The sequence below is a fragment of the Populus euphratica genome, unplaced genomic scaffold (genome assembly GCF_000495115.2).
Source record: "Populus euphratica unplaced genomic scaffold, PopEup_1.0 scaffold1941.1, whole genome shotgun sequence".
Taxonomy (NCBI): Eukaryota; Viridiplantae; Streptophyta; class Magnoliopsida; order Malpighiales; family Salicaceae; genus Populus; species Populus euphratica.
The window spans coordinates 2,054-17,797 of NW_011501787.1; the positions used below are offsets into that span (position 1 = coordinate 2,054).

The 15,744-nt window shown below is 33.3% G+C and overlaps 1 protein-coding gene across 6 annotated transcripts; it reads left to right on the forward strand.

Moving 5' to 3' along the window:
* The first annotated feature begins 1,997 nt into the window (after positions 1-1,997).
* KDTA (KDO transferase A) lies at positions 1,998-10,481 on the forward strand. 6 transcript variants are annotated; one of them, XM_011016404.1, is made up of 14 exons: positions 1,998-2,348; positions 2,423-2,516; positions 2,679-2,721; positions 2,915-3,037; positions 3,226-3,345; positions 3,420-3,498; positions 5,301-5,414; positions 5,697-5,794; positions 6,449-6,539; positions 8,171-8,290; positions 8,379-8,449; positions 8,968-9,142; positions 9,628-9,676; positions 10,113-10,481. In XM_011016404.1, the coding sequence occupies exons 1-13, from the start codon at positions 2,009-2,011 to the stop codon at positions 9,642-9,644; spliced, it is 1,485 nt and encodes a 494-aa protein (XP_011014706.1). In that variant the 5' UTR covers positions 1,998-2,008; the 3' UTR covers positions 9,645-9,676; positions 10,113-10,481. The 6 variants fall into 6 exon arrangements, with proteins under 6 accessions (XP_011014706.1, XP_011014709.1, XP_011014705.1 ...); XM_011016407.1 differs by having other exon boundaries at positions 9,634-9,676; XM_011016403.1 differs by having other exon boundaries at positions 9,793-10,408.
* Positions 10,482-15,744: the final 5,263 nt, after the last annotated feature.

The following is a 15,744-nucleotide window of genomic DNA, read 5'->3' on the forward strand; positions in this document are numbered from 1 at the left end:
TATTATTATTGCTACTATAATTGTTACTATTATTGTTGTTTATAATTTGTACAATTAACCTCCCTGTGGTTCGACCTCGGTCTTGCTAGGTTATTTATTACTTCGACACTCCTGCACTTGGGAGAAGACATCAATCTTTTAGTCGTGTCACATGACATACCTTGTAGGCAGTAAGTTTGATTCGTTGATGAGCAATTTTTACTATCTCGGGGGAAGAACTAGGTTCTCCTTCTTTCAGAGACTTATAGCCCCGTTCTTTACTTTCCAACACAACTAACCTCACTTGAAACGGAATCTTAGAACTCCGAATATAGTTAAAAATCTAAGAAGAGATCGGAATGCGACCTCTGTAGACCATAACAGTCTAATGTCTAGATAGTAATAGTTCAAGACAGTAACAGTTCAATACAATAACAGTTCAAGATAGTAACAGTTGGACAATAACAGTCCAATGTCTAAACAATAATAGTTCAATACAGTAACGGTAGGATAGTAACAATCCAAGGTCTAGACAATAATAGTTGAAATATAAAGAAATGAATGATAACTATGGTGGGACAAAGAATGATAATATTAATGGGTGTAATGAGAAAAACATAAAATATAAAAATATATGATTGAAAGAAAGATCTATTAACTGTTGATATGATGATTATTATAAAACATATCATTAAATGAGGAAAATTTATGAGATAAGCTTGGAATTTCATAAGGGACCACAGCTGTGGTGCAATAGCAGGAGAGCACGAGTAGAGCTTCTATTGCAGGTAGGTGATCCTCACCTAAGCTTTTTAGTTAAATCCAAGCACTTAATATGTTAATAATGTGAGTTGTGAATTTGCAAAGTTGGATATTATGTGAAAGGATGAAAGTTGGTGTAATGATGTTGTTATTTTGGATAATATTATGAGTGTGTGTGTGTTTAAGGTGAACTACCTTTGTGTGCATTGCTAAGTGATAGGAGTTCCACCAACAAAGAAAATAAGAGAAGTGTAATATGTGTTTCGACTAGCAAACATTTAGTGTATGTTAGGATCCCGGATAAGGAAATTACCATATTTTTTTACTAGTATACATTTAGTGTATGTTAGGATCCCAAGTAAGAGGATTATCATAATTTCTGACTAGCATACATTTAGTGTATGTTAAGATTCCGGGTAAGGGGATCTCCATATGTTAATGCTAATGGGATGATGATGATACCGGTGAAAAAGGTAATAGTAATGTATAGATGAGACAATTGCAGTTGATTTCAATAGATCTTTAATGGAAGTTGGAAATGAGAGATGAAACAATTTTCAGTAGATGAATGAGGAGTTCTAATGAAAACGAATAGGGAAAAAGAATAAAACAAGAATGCATATCTATTTTTTTAAATTATTGAAAATTTATGCTACTATACTTGTTGTGATATTTATATTTCAATAATATGCATGTTGTTTCAGAACCATCACATACACGACATGAGTAAATAATATGTATTCACTTTTTGTTATGTAGTCTAGGATGGATGACTTTATATTTTGTAAATATGGAAACATTTGTATAACTTAATCTATATAATTAATATTTAAACTTGATTGGATGAACTTAACTATGTAGTTTATATAATCATATTTCATGTATGCGTATTTACATATTTTATCTATCTATAATGATGTTTGTTATATAATGCATATCATAAATATTATGGTTAATATGTATAATGATGTTTGTGAGATTGAGACCCAATATAATTGGGTCATGATTAAGTTAGGAAACCTTTTAATATAAACAGATTAAATGTTGATAACTTAAGACCTTTTAATATAGAGAAATTTTGTCAAAATTTTGATAGATAAATTATATATATATATATATTAATTACATTATTTTTAATAGATTTGAGATTGTTGTTTTTATTCCAAATATGTAAATGTTAATACATAGAACATATATAGAAAAAATATAAAAGGATAAATAATAAAAAATGCATAGAAAAATCCCACATGGTTTAGAGTATAAGGTAATGGGCTGTGAATTCTGGGCTGTGACGAACCATTTTGTCCTAAACATAAGATGGGCTATTTGTGTTAGGGTTCAGTTTCGAAACTTGTTGCCGCCGAGGTCCAGGCGAAGCGCAAGTCATTTTGCGGGGAGAGGAATGGGTGTGGTAGCAAGAAAAGGTATGCCAGTGTACAAGATTTACAGGGCGTTAAGCTACGTTGTATCACCGCTATTGCAACTTCACCTCCGTTGGCGAAAGATCCGAGGTCTCGAGCACCCAACCCGTTTGCCTGAGCGTTTGGGACGGCCTTCCCTGACTCGACCGCCTGGCCCGCTCCTTTGGTTCCACGCTGTTTCTTTAGGTTAATAATAAGACACGTTTTGTTTAAATTAATAAAAGAAAAGCTCTTAAGTGTTACTGCTTCTGTATTTGCAGGTGAAGGAATGGCTGCGATTCGGGTGATTAAAGAATGCGTTAAGTGGAGGCCTGATTTGAACATTTTGTTGACAACAACCACCATGTCTGCTTTGTAAGCAGAAGAGACGAAATTATTATTATTATTATTAGGACTAAAATTCCTTCATACCAGTTGATTTAATAAAGAACAACATTGATTTCTACTTTGTATTTACTACTGAATGTGAGAGAATCAGAATGCAAAACATAAAAGATGTTTTTCCTTCTTGTGCAGTGAAGTTATAATTAATCAGCTTCCAACCGGTGTCCTACATCAGGTACTTCTTCGGCGGAGATTTCAATCCTCTGAATTCTAACTCTAATGATTTTCCAGTTTTCTGTTTTCACGCATTAGTTGCTTTTTTATATTTTTGGTAAATTTGAGCAGTCTAAGAAGCTGCGATTGGTATTTGAATAAATTACGGTGCTCTCTTATTCACTTGATGCATTCAATCTTTCTAATTGAACAAGTTTTCTCCAATCGATACCCCTGCTGCCATGGATTCTTTCCTGGACTATTGGAACCCAAATGCAATCATGTTACTAGAGAGTGAACTATGGCCAAATCTTATCATGGCTTCTTCGAGAAAGGGTGTAAGTTATTCCTTCCTTTTAACCTGTATGATGCTTCATTAACAACGATAGTTTGATTTCCTGACAGTGTTATGAGATACACACGTTGCCTAGGTCTGTGACTGCTTATTTCAGCCAACTAGTTTTTTTATATATTTCGCATTTCTCTGCATGCCAATTCTTATGTGGTTTATACTCATGCATGTCAGATTCTACTGGCCTTATTAAATGCTCGAGTTTCTATGAAATCCTTCAAATTATGGTCGTCTCCTGTGCTTTTTCCACTCATTTCGTTATTGCTTTCCAAGTTCTCCTTGATTATCCCACTGGTATGTTTTCCCACGTGTTCTATGCCATTTCTGTCTTTCATTCTGTTCTCACTTGTCTTCTTTGTTTGCCTCAGAGTTCTATGCAGGCAATCCATTTCCAGCTTTTGCAGGCCCCACCTTTTATCATCAACTTTGCTGGTGACTTGAAATATGGTATGCAGATAAACTCTGAGTATGAAGTTCTTTCATTTTTGAACAGGTTGACTAAAAAAGGAGTCCATCACATTGACGGCTGTCCTTGGTGGATAAGTAACTGTCAAAGTTTCCTATACATTGAGCATTTACTAGTAACAGTTATTCTGTCATGTGTAACTCGCATGATCACCTGTGTTATTAATCCAGTGGATCTTCTCAGAAAGAAGAAAGTTCTTAAAACCTATTCCCATAATTGACAGTGTATTTTAGAACATAAAGAAAATACACTATGAAAAAAGGATAATGAATCCTAACCTGCTTCCCATGATTTATATGATGGATCTTAGAAGCCATATCTACTAAGTAGTTTCCAGAACATAGAGAAAATACTCAAGTAGGACGTAGATAATATAACATGAGAAAATTCTAGTGTATGGAGCTTAATACCAAGAAGGACATAATAGCATCTCCACCCTGAAACTTGCCCTTCCGTTTATACTATAACAGTCTTTTATTCCTTTTTGTTGTTCAATACCCAGGCCTCGGACCTCTGTCAAGAAAAAGGGCACACTATGATTGCTTTCTTATCTTCCCTCCCATCTTGGCCCTCCCTTTAACTGAAGTTAGAATTGGTATGCACAGGCAATTAGGCATATTGGCTGCCATAACTGAAATTCAAAAGATACTTAACACTGTTAAAATGATTGTATACATATTTTAAATTATTTTTGCTTCAATACTTTAATGTAACAACCAGACAAGTACTGTGGGAAACCTGGCTCAGATTTATCTAGTCTGATAATTTGAATTTGATTCATGTATCCCTCTGTGACGAAGCATAGAATCAAAATATCCTCGTCTGCCATAAAGTTATTTGAGTCCTCAAAGAAGACTATGGATTTCAGGGATCTTAATCAAAATAAACTCCAGAAGAGGTTTGAATCTTGGAGAAAGTAGACAATTAAATATAAAAAGTACTCTTGATAACCATGATTAGTATAGACACAAATTCAATGTAAAACATAAACACACTTTTTACATGCCAAAAAAAGAAAAGAAAAGAAAAGAAAAGAAAAGAAAAGAAATCACCTGATGCAAATCTGGAATAGATTAGTGCAAAATCTGTGTTGCCTTCTGTTTGAAGGATCTGAACCTTGTGCTTGATTTCTGAAATATGAAGCCTTCTTGTCTTTCCAGAAACGTGCCTAGAATCAAAGGATTTTTCTAGCTAGTTTATTGACCTACTGTGAGAAGTGGTAACTTATGTTATTATAAAGAATATCTGAATTATCTATACCAGAATTTGCATCAAGGGATGTTCTTATTATTATGATTATTATTAGGAGTCATAATAGGTAAAATATTTTGTATATTGTTGTCAGGTGGGCTAAAAATAAAGCCTTCTTTTGTCATCATAATCATTTCTCCACATTCCCACTTATACATGTAGTACACATTAAAGGATAGATACATGGTTTATGATGATAGATTTTGAAATCAAATCATTACCATCTAGTACACTTAAGGGACGTTGTTATTATTATGATTATTATTAGGAGTCATAGGAGGTAAAATGTTTTGTATATTGTTGTCAGGTGGGCAAAAAATAAAGCCTTTTGTCATCATAATCATTTCTCCACATTCCACTTATACATGTAGTGCACATTAAGGGATAGATACATGGTTTCTGATGATAGATTTTGAAATCAAATCATTACCATCTAAGTTCCTTTTTTTCTGTTTCTTTATTATTTGTTCGGGAAATTGTGAAGACAAAAGTGCGGTTATCCTACTCTAAAGTTATCATTGCTTCTTCACAGTGGTAGAATATGATGCTTCTAAGGAAGAGTTCAGAAGCATAGATGATCTGAAGGTACAGCTTGGGCATAGGAAAGTTTGGATGGCTTCTTCCATTCATAGGGGAGAAGAAGAAGGTTATTGCCTATTATTCCACTACTGTTGCATTTCGTAATTCACTTTCCATTTCCAGGGTCATTTGTTTGTCACAATCTAATGTGTACCTTGCCTCCTTTTTATGACACTGATGACTGTTATTTTTTGAAAGTTTTGTACAACTTAATTGTCTCTTGCTTTATGGTTGAATTATGCAAGTACCAGAGATAGTATGCTTCTTATAGTTTGTTGTGATCAAGGATGCCTATGTTTTGAGGGTTTTATTTATTTATTTTGTGCGCTTAATTTGTTGAAATTTGCAGTTATGCTAGGAGTTCACAAAGTGCTCAAGCAAGTGTATCCTGATCTGGTCACTATTATTGTACCTCGTTATCCACAACATGGAAAAGACATAGCACAAGTATGATTTTGATTTATGATGCAATTTTTTCAGTTCACTGAAACATGTTTGTGCACACACATGGGCATGTTGAGAGGGCTGTGCTCCTTTCATAACTCTCTTGGTAGTTTTTTTTCAGTCACAACTGTGGATATACATTAATGTGTAACATTGGAGTCAATAATCTTAAATGTTATAAGCCACAAGGCAGATTAGACATTTATGCCTTGCACAAAATTTTAAAGATAACCATCTCTTAAGTGGGGGAAATAGTTAACTATAACTTATATATCCTATTACCATAGGACTGGTGCATGTTGACAAATTCTGCACACTGATAAATTATGTTGTGTCGTGATCAGAATGGATTTTTTTTATTAATAAGTGAGAAACAGGCACGATTTTTAATAATAGTTTCATATTAGAACAGGCACCATGGTAGTCAATATTTGATTTTAGATAATAATCCACCACACAGATATTTTAGTTTAAAAATTTTCACATGAGTAGCAATATATCAATAGTTAATGAACTCATGAATCATTGAGAATTTTTTAGCAGACAAAATCAAATAGGTTGCTTTGTTGATTGTCATGACTGTTCTATAAACTCTTATTTCCTTAATCAAATTCGTTGGCAATAAAATAGCTCTTTTGCTGGTTTTGAGGAATGCAGAAATTGCAGAAAGAAGGGCAGCATGTTGCTTTGAGGTCTCAACATCAAAGGATCGTACCAGGAAGAAACATATATGTGGTGGACACATTAGGTCTGCAATTATTTTGACTTTTTTGCTTTACTATTTCTAGAATCTCGCTTTTACTTTTGGATGGAACATTTGAGAAATGGGGACATCTTATTGATTCCATTACTAGCTAAGTAATCCTTCTTTTTGCATGATCAATCACATTCTTATAACTCAAGGTTTCTTATAACTTAAGGTGTCTAGGTGTTCAACAATGAACTTTGTCTATCACAGAGTCGGCTAATCTGGATGGCCCCTAAGATTTGAGGCCTTTTTTGCATAGTTTTAAAATCCGGCCCGGCCCGGCGGGTTGACCCGGGACCCGTCCGACCCGGGGCTGGAACCGGGCCGGGTTGATGAAAAAATAAGGTGAGCCGTGACCCGGCCGACCCGGCGGATTGACCCGGAAACCCGGACGACCCGGCAAAACCCGGTTGCAACCCGTTGACTTTTGTTTTTTTTTTTACTAAAACGACGTTGTTTTGAATTTTTTTTAAAATAGAAATTGACCCGGCCGACCCGATCAAAACCCGGTGACCCGGTCAAAACCCGGAACCCGGGCCTTGAACCGGGCCGGGTTTAAAAACTATGCTTTTTTGACATCACTATATATATATATATATATGTGTGCGTGTAGGGTGTTCTATTGAGACTCCTTTTGATAGATTTCATCCATTTTTTCATTAAATAGATACAAGTTGCCCATTTTCCCTTCTGTAATGTTATTGAATCATAAAAAAAATAAAAAATAAAAATATCATTTTATGACTAAAATAGGCGGAATCTAGCAGAAGGGGTTTGTCAATCAAAACATTATATTGGTTAAACGTGAAATCAGAAAACAAAATTTAGGTGTCAATCAAAAAGGCACATAATTCAGTGGCTGTTTATACAGTTTAGCCTTAAAATTCCTAATTTGAGATATAGTTAGTGGTATGATATAGATAAGATTTTCATTTTCTTAAAAGAACAAATTAAGTCCTTTTTCTATCCAGGCATTTACGAATGACAGGTTGCAGTGTTTTTGTTTGTACATAAGTTCATTTATATAGAGACTGAAAACAAAAGGAAGAAATGGCAAGATAAGCTATATATGACTCTGGATGTATATAAATAGAGATGGAATAACATTTTTAGTTCAGATTAACAGGAATCTAGATAAAGTGAAAGCTTTTAGGTGCTGTTTAATTACCATATGCATGTCAGTGTATGAAAAGGCTCACTAGGCAACTACCAGACAAGTCAGACATATGGTTCATGTTGTTGCACTGCTCTTACTTTATATAAAATTGTTAAGTGTGGCTAGGCAATGATGGGAATTTTCTTAAATCAAGACATCTTTGAGAAGTTAGGGTGCTACTGGTTAGGGATCAAATGAGGAAACTGATTGGTTTAAGGCCTTGTTTGGTATTACTTTGTTGTGCTTTGGTTGTTGTGATGTACAGTGTCATGTTGTGCCATGAGATGAAATTAAAATTGGTAAAAACATTGTTTGGTAACTGATTGTTATGCTTTTGAAAAATTATATATTACAGGCTTGGCAAACAGTGAGTTGGACATGTCCAATATATTTTTGCTTGGCAGACCCTGTATCAAAATTTCCCACCTCTATTTTCTTTCTTGGGAAGATTTACGTATGCAATTATCTTTTGTAGGTGAGTTGAGACACTTGTATAGGCTAACTCCAATAGCTGTCATAGGAGGTTCCTTCTTCCCGGGATTAGCTGGCCATAACGTATCAGAAGCTGCAGCAGCTGGCTGTGCTGTTTTGACAGGTGGATATTTTTTGTCAGGCCTTGTCTGTTACAATCGATGCATGTAAAATACCATTGTTGAGAAGCTTTCCTGTTTGGCTATTTTCAGGTTATCATGTTGGGCATTTCTCACATATGTTACGGGAAATGCAACGATTAAATCCATTATCAGTTCTGCAGGTTTGAAGAATCCTTATTTTATTTTTTTGCCGTAACCCCTTAAATCACACATTGATTGGAGAGAGAGAGACTGTTTCTGCTCTACATTTTGAAAAGATAGGAAATGCCTCTGCAATATGGCATGTGATGAATAATAATTAGGTTCAGAGGATCTTTTATGAGACAACAGAAGATAGGTGTGGATAACTATGCCTCCACTAAACATCTCACTTTTAGTAAGGAACTTTCATTGATTTTCATCTTGTCTTTACAAGTTCAACCAAGCCAGTTCGGCATTGAACTATATCTTCCGTTGATATGTCATTACAATTGTAACCATTTTCATGTGTGAAAAATTACTAGTCGTGTACATTAAAGGACAACACGGCAACACCCACATAAATTAATTAATAAATAAATAATAATTTTGTGAGATCATATAGAGGGTTTCTACACTGTATCCTCGTACCACGAAAAGAAGATGAAAGTGATTGCTTTATGAAAAATGATAGCCCTGTAAATTGTTTTTGTTCATGCAGGTAACTGGAAAATTAGAGCTTGAAGAAGCTATTTTGAAGTTCTTTAGTGATGGCAAAGTGCTAGAAGCACGACAAACAGCTTCAAAGCAAGCATTTCATGCTTTGTCTAGTGGTATCATCGCCAATGCCTGGAATGTGCTATATTTTCATGTTCTAAAACAGGCTTTGCTAAAAGGTAGATGAAGACTGGAGCACGAGAAATGAATTTGACCATGAAGCTTGTAGCTGCTTCCAGCATTGTTTAAATTAAAAATAAACAATCATATAACATTTGATTAAACAGTAGCTGTTTACTTTGCAAGCCATTAAAGAAAGCTTAAGGAAATCAGGAGTCACAATAGCGAGTGCTATCAAGTCCTATTCAAAAAAAAAAAAAAAAAAGAGGAGAATTTTTAACATTTGAACTAGTGTTAATATATAACCGGGGTTTTAATACACACACACACACACACACACACACACACACACACACAACTATTAGAAGGATAAAGCGTGATGTTTACTAGGATTCAAACTATAAAATCTTATATGCCTTGTATGTACAATTCTATCTATGACCATCCTCATGCGTATTTTTCTTTGCTATTTTACTCACAAACTTGTCGCTTTCTTTAATCCATTAAGTTCCTAATCAGAATTTCTTCTCTTGTTGGATGGAAGAAACAGATAACAGGTAGCATGTGCAAATTGTTATATGATAGATCAACAGGTATAAAAATCAGCACTCCTCATCTTTTCTTATATTCGGCATGTTTCTCCTGTTTTCCTTGAATTTCATGCACGTATTGCTCTTTCCTTTTTCTCTTGTTGTAAATCATTAACCAGCTTCTGTTTTGGAGGCAAGCTTGCATGTAACTTCTCTCTCTAGAGAAGCAAGAGCTGAGTAATTTGTGAATGTTTTCACTGGGTGATTTCATATTATTGAATCTTGAGGTTGCTATTTAACTCCTACCTCAGCTTAGATGTTGCTTTGCAACAAAATTCAATTAGCCTATTCTGCGGATTTTCAATTCTGGAGCTTAAAGCACACTGCTGGTTCTTGGTTGAAAGAGAGGGGATTGCATATGATAATCGGATATTTTGGTGCTAGTCTCAATAATCTTTTCGACTATGCAAATCTCTTATGGTACATGCTGGTTGGGCAGGCTCGTGGAAGTTAGGACGGATTGCATGTTGTCCCACCCCTATCAACTTTTTTTACTTGACTTCCTGGATCCCAAATAATGTTATGCATGAGAGCGATGACAAAAGCTTCTTACTAGGGAAACATGAGTGAACGTTATCATAACAGACTTGCAGAGTGCTTGTTACGTTGGCTCGGTCTTGCTGACGGCCAATCAAATTATTTGCGCTGCTATATATCGCATTATACATCATCAATAATGGGCACTGTATGCCCGTCGCATTCCCTTCTGGCTTCAGTTGACGGGTGTTTTTCGCATTTCTACTTTGTCCGTGCTTGTCTGCTCCTGTTTTTGCAAGTTCGAACAATCTATGTCAGATCAAGTTAAAAATATTTCACGTTTGCATCTTCAACTTTTTTATTGCTGATTGATAATGACAGTGTCGTTTTTGTTGTGAATATAAAAAATTATTGTGATCCGAGGAGGAAGAACTAGACCCCTGTTTTCATTTCCTACACAGGTAGGTACAGCTGCTGCCCTACCATCACGATGACAAATAGATATGTAATTGTCTTTTAGATTGTTAATTTTATGTTGGAGTAAAAAGTTTATAATTTGATCTAATAAAAATATTATTTTAAAAAAATTAAAGTTATAAATAATGATTATCCCTATTCTATGTTTATAACAAATCATGAATAAAAAAGTATAAATCATAATAAAATTGATTAATTTTTTAAAAAGCTTTCATTAACTATGCAAAGATACAAGCATACAATATGTGGTAATTTGTGAAAAAAATTCATCAATTAAATAAAATTTCTTGCATGAAAGTATTTATATATAAATCCTAAAACTAATGAGTCAAACATGTATCCAATTTAAATAATACTTTAAATAATTAAAATAAGCTTTAAATTAATAAAATTAAATAAAAAAAATAGTCTAAGATTATTTTTTATTCTTTACTGCAATTGATAGTAAAAAATATAACCAAAAGAAATAATTGTCAAAGAATCACTATTAAACAAATTTTAATATTTTAACTCAAACATTTTTAGTTAGCTTGTTGAACTCCTCTTAAATCCACTTTGTTTTATGTTTTAGAATAGATTTAATGGATACTCTTAATAGATTTTTTGATGTTCTATCTAGGATTATATCATCCCTTCTCTCATAAAAAAAAACTCAACCTCGAATCATTATTTACATTAAATAAAGAAAAAAAAAACTTTAAATATAGCATTAACATTATATTTATTTTGTAGATCCACTTTGTAGGCATCGAATCTTTTTAGGAATCTGAATGAACCATCTCCTCTAAGCATCAACCTTGATTTTCTATGTCATCTAGAAAATCTCTAGTTATGTGTATACACCCAAACTTAATTTTCCGATTAAAAAAAATTTGTCTTTTATTTGCTTAGAATGCATACTTATCATTCTTTTTCTTAATATGTTGTCATGCCTTCTTAAACAATGCTTTCAACAACTTTGTTTTTTTTTATTGCTATTAAGTCTAACCCTTTCATCAACAACTAAATAAGTCAAATCTAGTAGAATTAAACTATAAACTATTTTAAATGGTAAATCAGTTTTTTAATTTAATAGATTAGCACATAATGATATCTTTTGTAACATATTAAACAAAAATCATAAATGCTTAATCTGCTAACCTAAATTCTTACTATGAATATCATCAAAGTAATCAATAACAAAGTTACCAATGAATACACATAATACATTATTTATTAATCTCATTAAATTACTATGTGTAATAGTAAGACTAAACAACATGATTAACCATTCCTTCAAGAAGACAAGGTTGAACAGTTATTGGTTGAGTGTTCATTTGTTTCACATATTTGACACGCAATGTTTTCAACGGATTTTAATTAACCACTCTATTTTAATTCTAGTACCTCAACTTTTCTAGCTAAAGATGCAAACTTAGTTTGAAGGTTATAATCTTCTATAAGGTTGTACATACCTCCACTAGATATATGAGGTTGAGTTTTACTCGGTTCCTGACATGACTAAAAGATTGATGTTTTCTCCCAAGTGCAGGAGTGTTGAAGTAATAAATAACCCGACAAGACTGGGGGTTGAACCACAGGAAGGTTAATTGTACAAATTATAAATAACAATAATACAACAACAACAACAATAATAGTAATAATAATACTAGTAGTAGTAGTAGTAGTAATAATAAAGAAAAAGAAGAAGAAGAAGAAGAAGATGATGAGAACTTTGAGATAAAATATTAATGTAAGGATTAAACAATGATAATAACAAATGTCAAGGTTAGAGGTTCCACTAATGGTATGTCAAACAAGTATAGTATAAACTCTTATTACTCAATTGGAAACCACACACAAAGAAGATTCCAATCTGATTATAGATTGTTAACATGATTATATTAGTCATCCTATTCGATTAATGCTAATACTTGTAAATCTCGTCAAGTATTCATGATTATAACTTATGTTAACAACAAATCAAGTTCCTTTCATAGCTTAGGTGTCGGTTATACTATACAGTAAGGGCTATGAAAGTGTCAAGCATTTGTTGTACCAAGTGTTATACAACATAAATCAAGATTAGTCATTTAACAAGCAAAGTATTAAAGAGTGAACAAGATAACAAATATAAAACATGTTAGTATCAAACATTAAAGTCCATATTAAGTTTACACTATACTTATTCTTACACTATTAGTGTATCCTTTTCACTTTGACATAATAAACTTAGCTAAACATAATGAAAGAAAGAAAGAAAAATAAACAAACTAAGAACATAAATAAGATAAAAGTTAACTACGTAAATGAAAGGAAATGAAAGGCATAAATTTAATATTAATGAAAGCAAAGCATAAACATTACAAAAAATACAAAGAGAGAAAGCAAGAGCATGATCTTGATCTGGAGACCAAAATGCCTAAATGCATGGCAAATACCTCCTTTTATAGGCCAAAATTAGAAACTATTGATTTGATGAGTAATGATTTGAGTGGGTGACCAACTCTTGACTTGATGACAATCATTATCTTCTCTTGTCTGCCTAAAACGTCATTGATAACATCAAAATTAGAGCCACCTAAAAACATGAAAGTTGTAGGAAATTATCTCAGTTTTCTTGTGTAAAACATTCAGATCATTTGGACTTCTATAACTCTAGATATGGGCCAAACACTGAATAGTGCTCGGGCTGGAAGACAGATTTGGATCTCTTTGTTGTTGCTCCAATTTAGACTTGAAAATGACAGTTTTAGATCTTGGGCTCCATATGAAAATTGTAGGCCTATGTCTTACCTTTCCATCCATATAAAGTAGACTTAAATATGAGATCTACAACTCCAGATATAACCTAATTACTGAACAGTGTTCTGGTTTGGATTGCACCAACATCTCTTTTCTAAGTTTGGCCAGCTCTTTGTCCTTTCAATTTCAGTTCTTAAATTCATCAATCAATCCTTTCATTTATGTGATAGGCCTGTATTTAAAATGAACATTTACCATAAATTAAAAGTATCTTATATTATTAGATACGTTATTATAAAATATGCTTTGGTTAAGGAGTTATTGATACTTCAAGTGCAAAATAATGATACAAAACCTTAATAAAAATGCACTTTTAAGTACTAATCACCCCCCCAACTAGCTTATTATTAGTCTCTAGTAATCAAAGCATTAAAATAGAAAAATACTTTACAAATTGCCTAGACTACCTGGTAAAGCAACAAAGGCATCAGCATGGTTAAACATTGCATTCATTCGAGCCGACATTGTGGAGACATGTAGTTCCTCTCCAATTATTTTTTCAATGATGTCCCCTTGTGCTAAAGCTTCGGGGACGACCCCCGAAACTTGACTACTTCCTAAAAATACAACTATTGACACACCTCGTATTAACCCTAGACTGCCTTCTCCATACACTAAATGAATCTTTCTCTCAGTTAACACTTGACCAAGATGATTTGCTGATTCTAAAATCTCCTTTTCTTTCCCAGGACTAGTTCCACCGAAAACACAAATATTTCTTATGTGATGACGTAATGAACTTGTCATTTCTACACACTTTTATATTTGTTGAATGTATGGGTTGAGTAGAAATGAAAGGAAGGAAGAGAGGATTTTATAGATGAGAAACTAAAAAGGCAATCATACCACCTATATGTAGGCTAGCTGGAGTCTCTCTCTCTCTCTCTCACACACACTCTTTATTTATTTATTTATTTTTAAAAAAATGCATATGTATGTACAGGTAGTTGTGATTGTGGCTCATATCTTCCCTTGGTTTTACGTCCAAGAACGGCTTAAACGCCCTTTATGGGTCGGGGATAGGATTCTCATCCATTTTTCTTAAAAATTGGCAAATAGGGTCTTTTTTAGTCAGATTCTCAATACTATGTGCTTGACCGCTTTTTATGATCGACTTGTTTTAACTCGCAAGTGCACGAGTGTGCGATGTAGCAATTAACTCGGTAAGATCGAGGTCATATCCACAGAGAGCTAGATCTGGAAATTAAGCTAAGTAACAAAAAAAAAAACTCGAGAGAAATTAAATTAACAATAACTTGGTTGAAAATAATTGATGGATTTGTTTTCAAAGATAAAAAAAAAATGTAAATAGATTTTAAATGACAAGAAAAGGTAAGTCTTGGTCCAAATCAATTTTAATGGTGATGTATTGGTGATTTCTTCAACATATATAAGATAACTCAACCTAATATCAACGATGGTGATATTAGATCAGAAGATATTACAATGAAGATTAGAAAGATGAAGATTGATTATTGCTTAAGAATGAACAAGTACTTTCATATTAAGTAAGATATTGAATCAAGCAATCTCTATACCAAAACTAAAGTTTGTGCATAAAAATTCAAGATTATAACATTACCTAAATGATTTCTAAAATTTCTTTACAATAATAAATCATTCATGAAGAAAATAAGAAGATAAACATTAAGATTCATTCATATCCTAAAGAACTCACCTCAATCACCATTATCCTTGATTTGGATCCAAGAAAGAGTTTAGCCAACCATGATTATATATAAGAACACTTCAATAAACATTAAAGAACATGAATCCAACTGAAATAATAAGTTTTACAAACTAAAGAACCGAAATCTATAAAGAAGAACACAATACAATTTCAGAAAAAATTCGGACACAAATCTGACTCTAACTTTGGACAGCAATTCGACCCTCTTAGAAGATTTGTTTCGAGAAGTCTATTAGAGACATATTTATAGGAAATTCTGTCACCTTTCCAGATCATTAAAGAACAGCGCATTTGGAAACCTGAGTCAAAAGTTATAGGCAAAACACCGAAAGGTGTTCTGAAAAATCAAATCAAGACAGCTTTACAACTACTTTGGTGCACGTTTTTCTTCCTTATTTATGAGGTGTCTCCTTCTTCTTTTTGACCCAAAATAATGTTAAAATATCCCCTCCAGCTTTCCATCCATGTGCTTGCCTTCTTGGATCAATGGATTACCCAAAATAAATCAATTGTTATTTGTTGTGTGGACATGTAAGATCATGGATTGTGTTTGGGTTGATTTGGGGTTGATTTAGGGCTGATTTGGGGCTGATTTTGGGGCTGATTTTGGGCTGAATTTGAGCATCAAATAAGTATACAAATG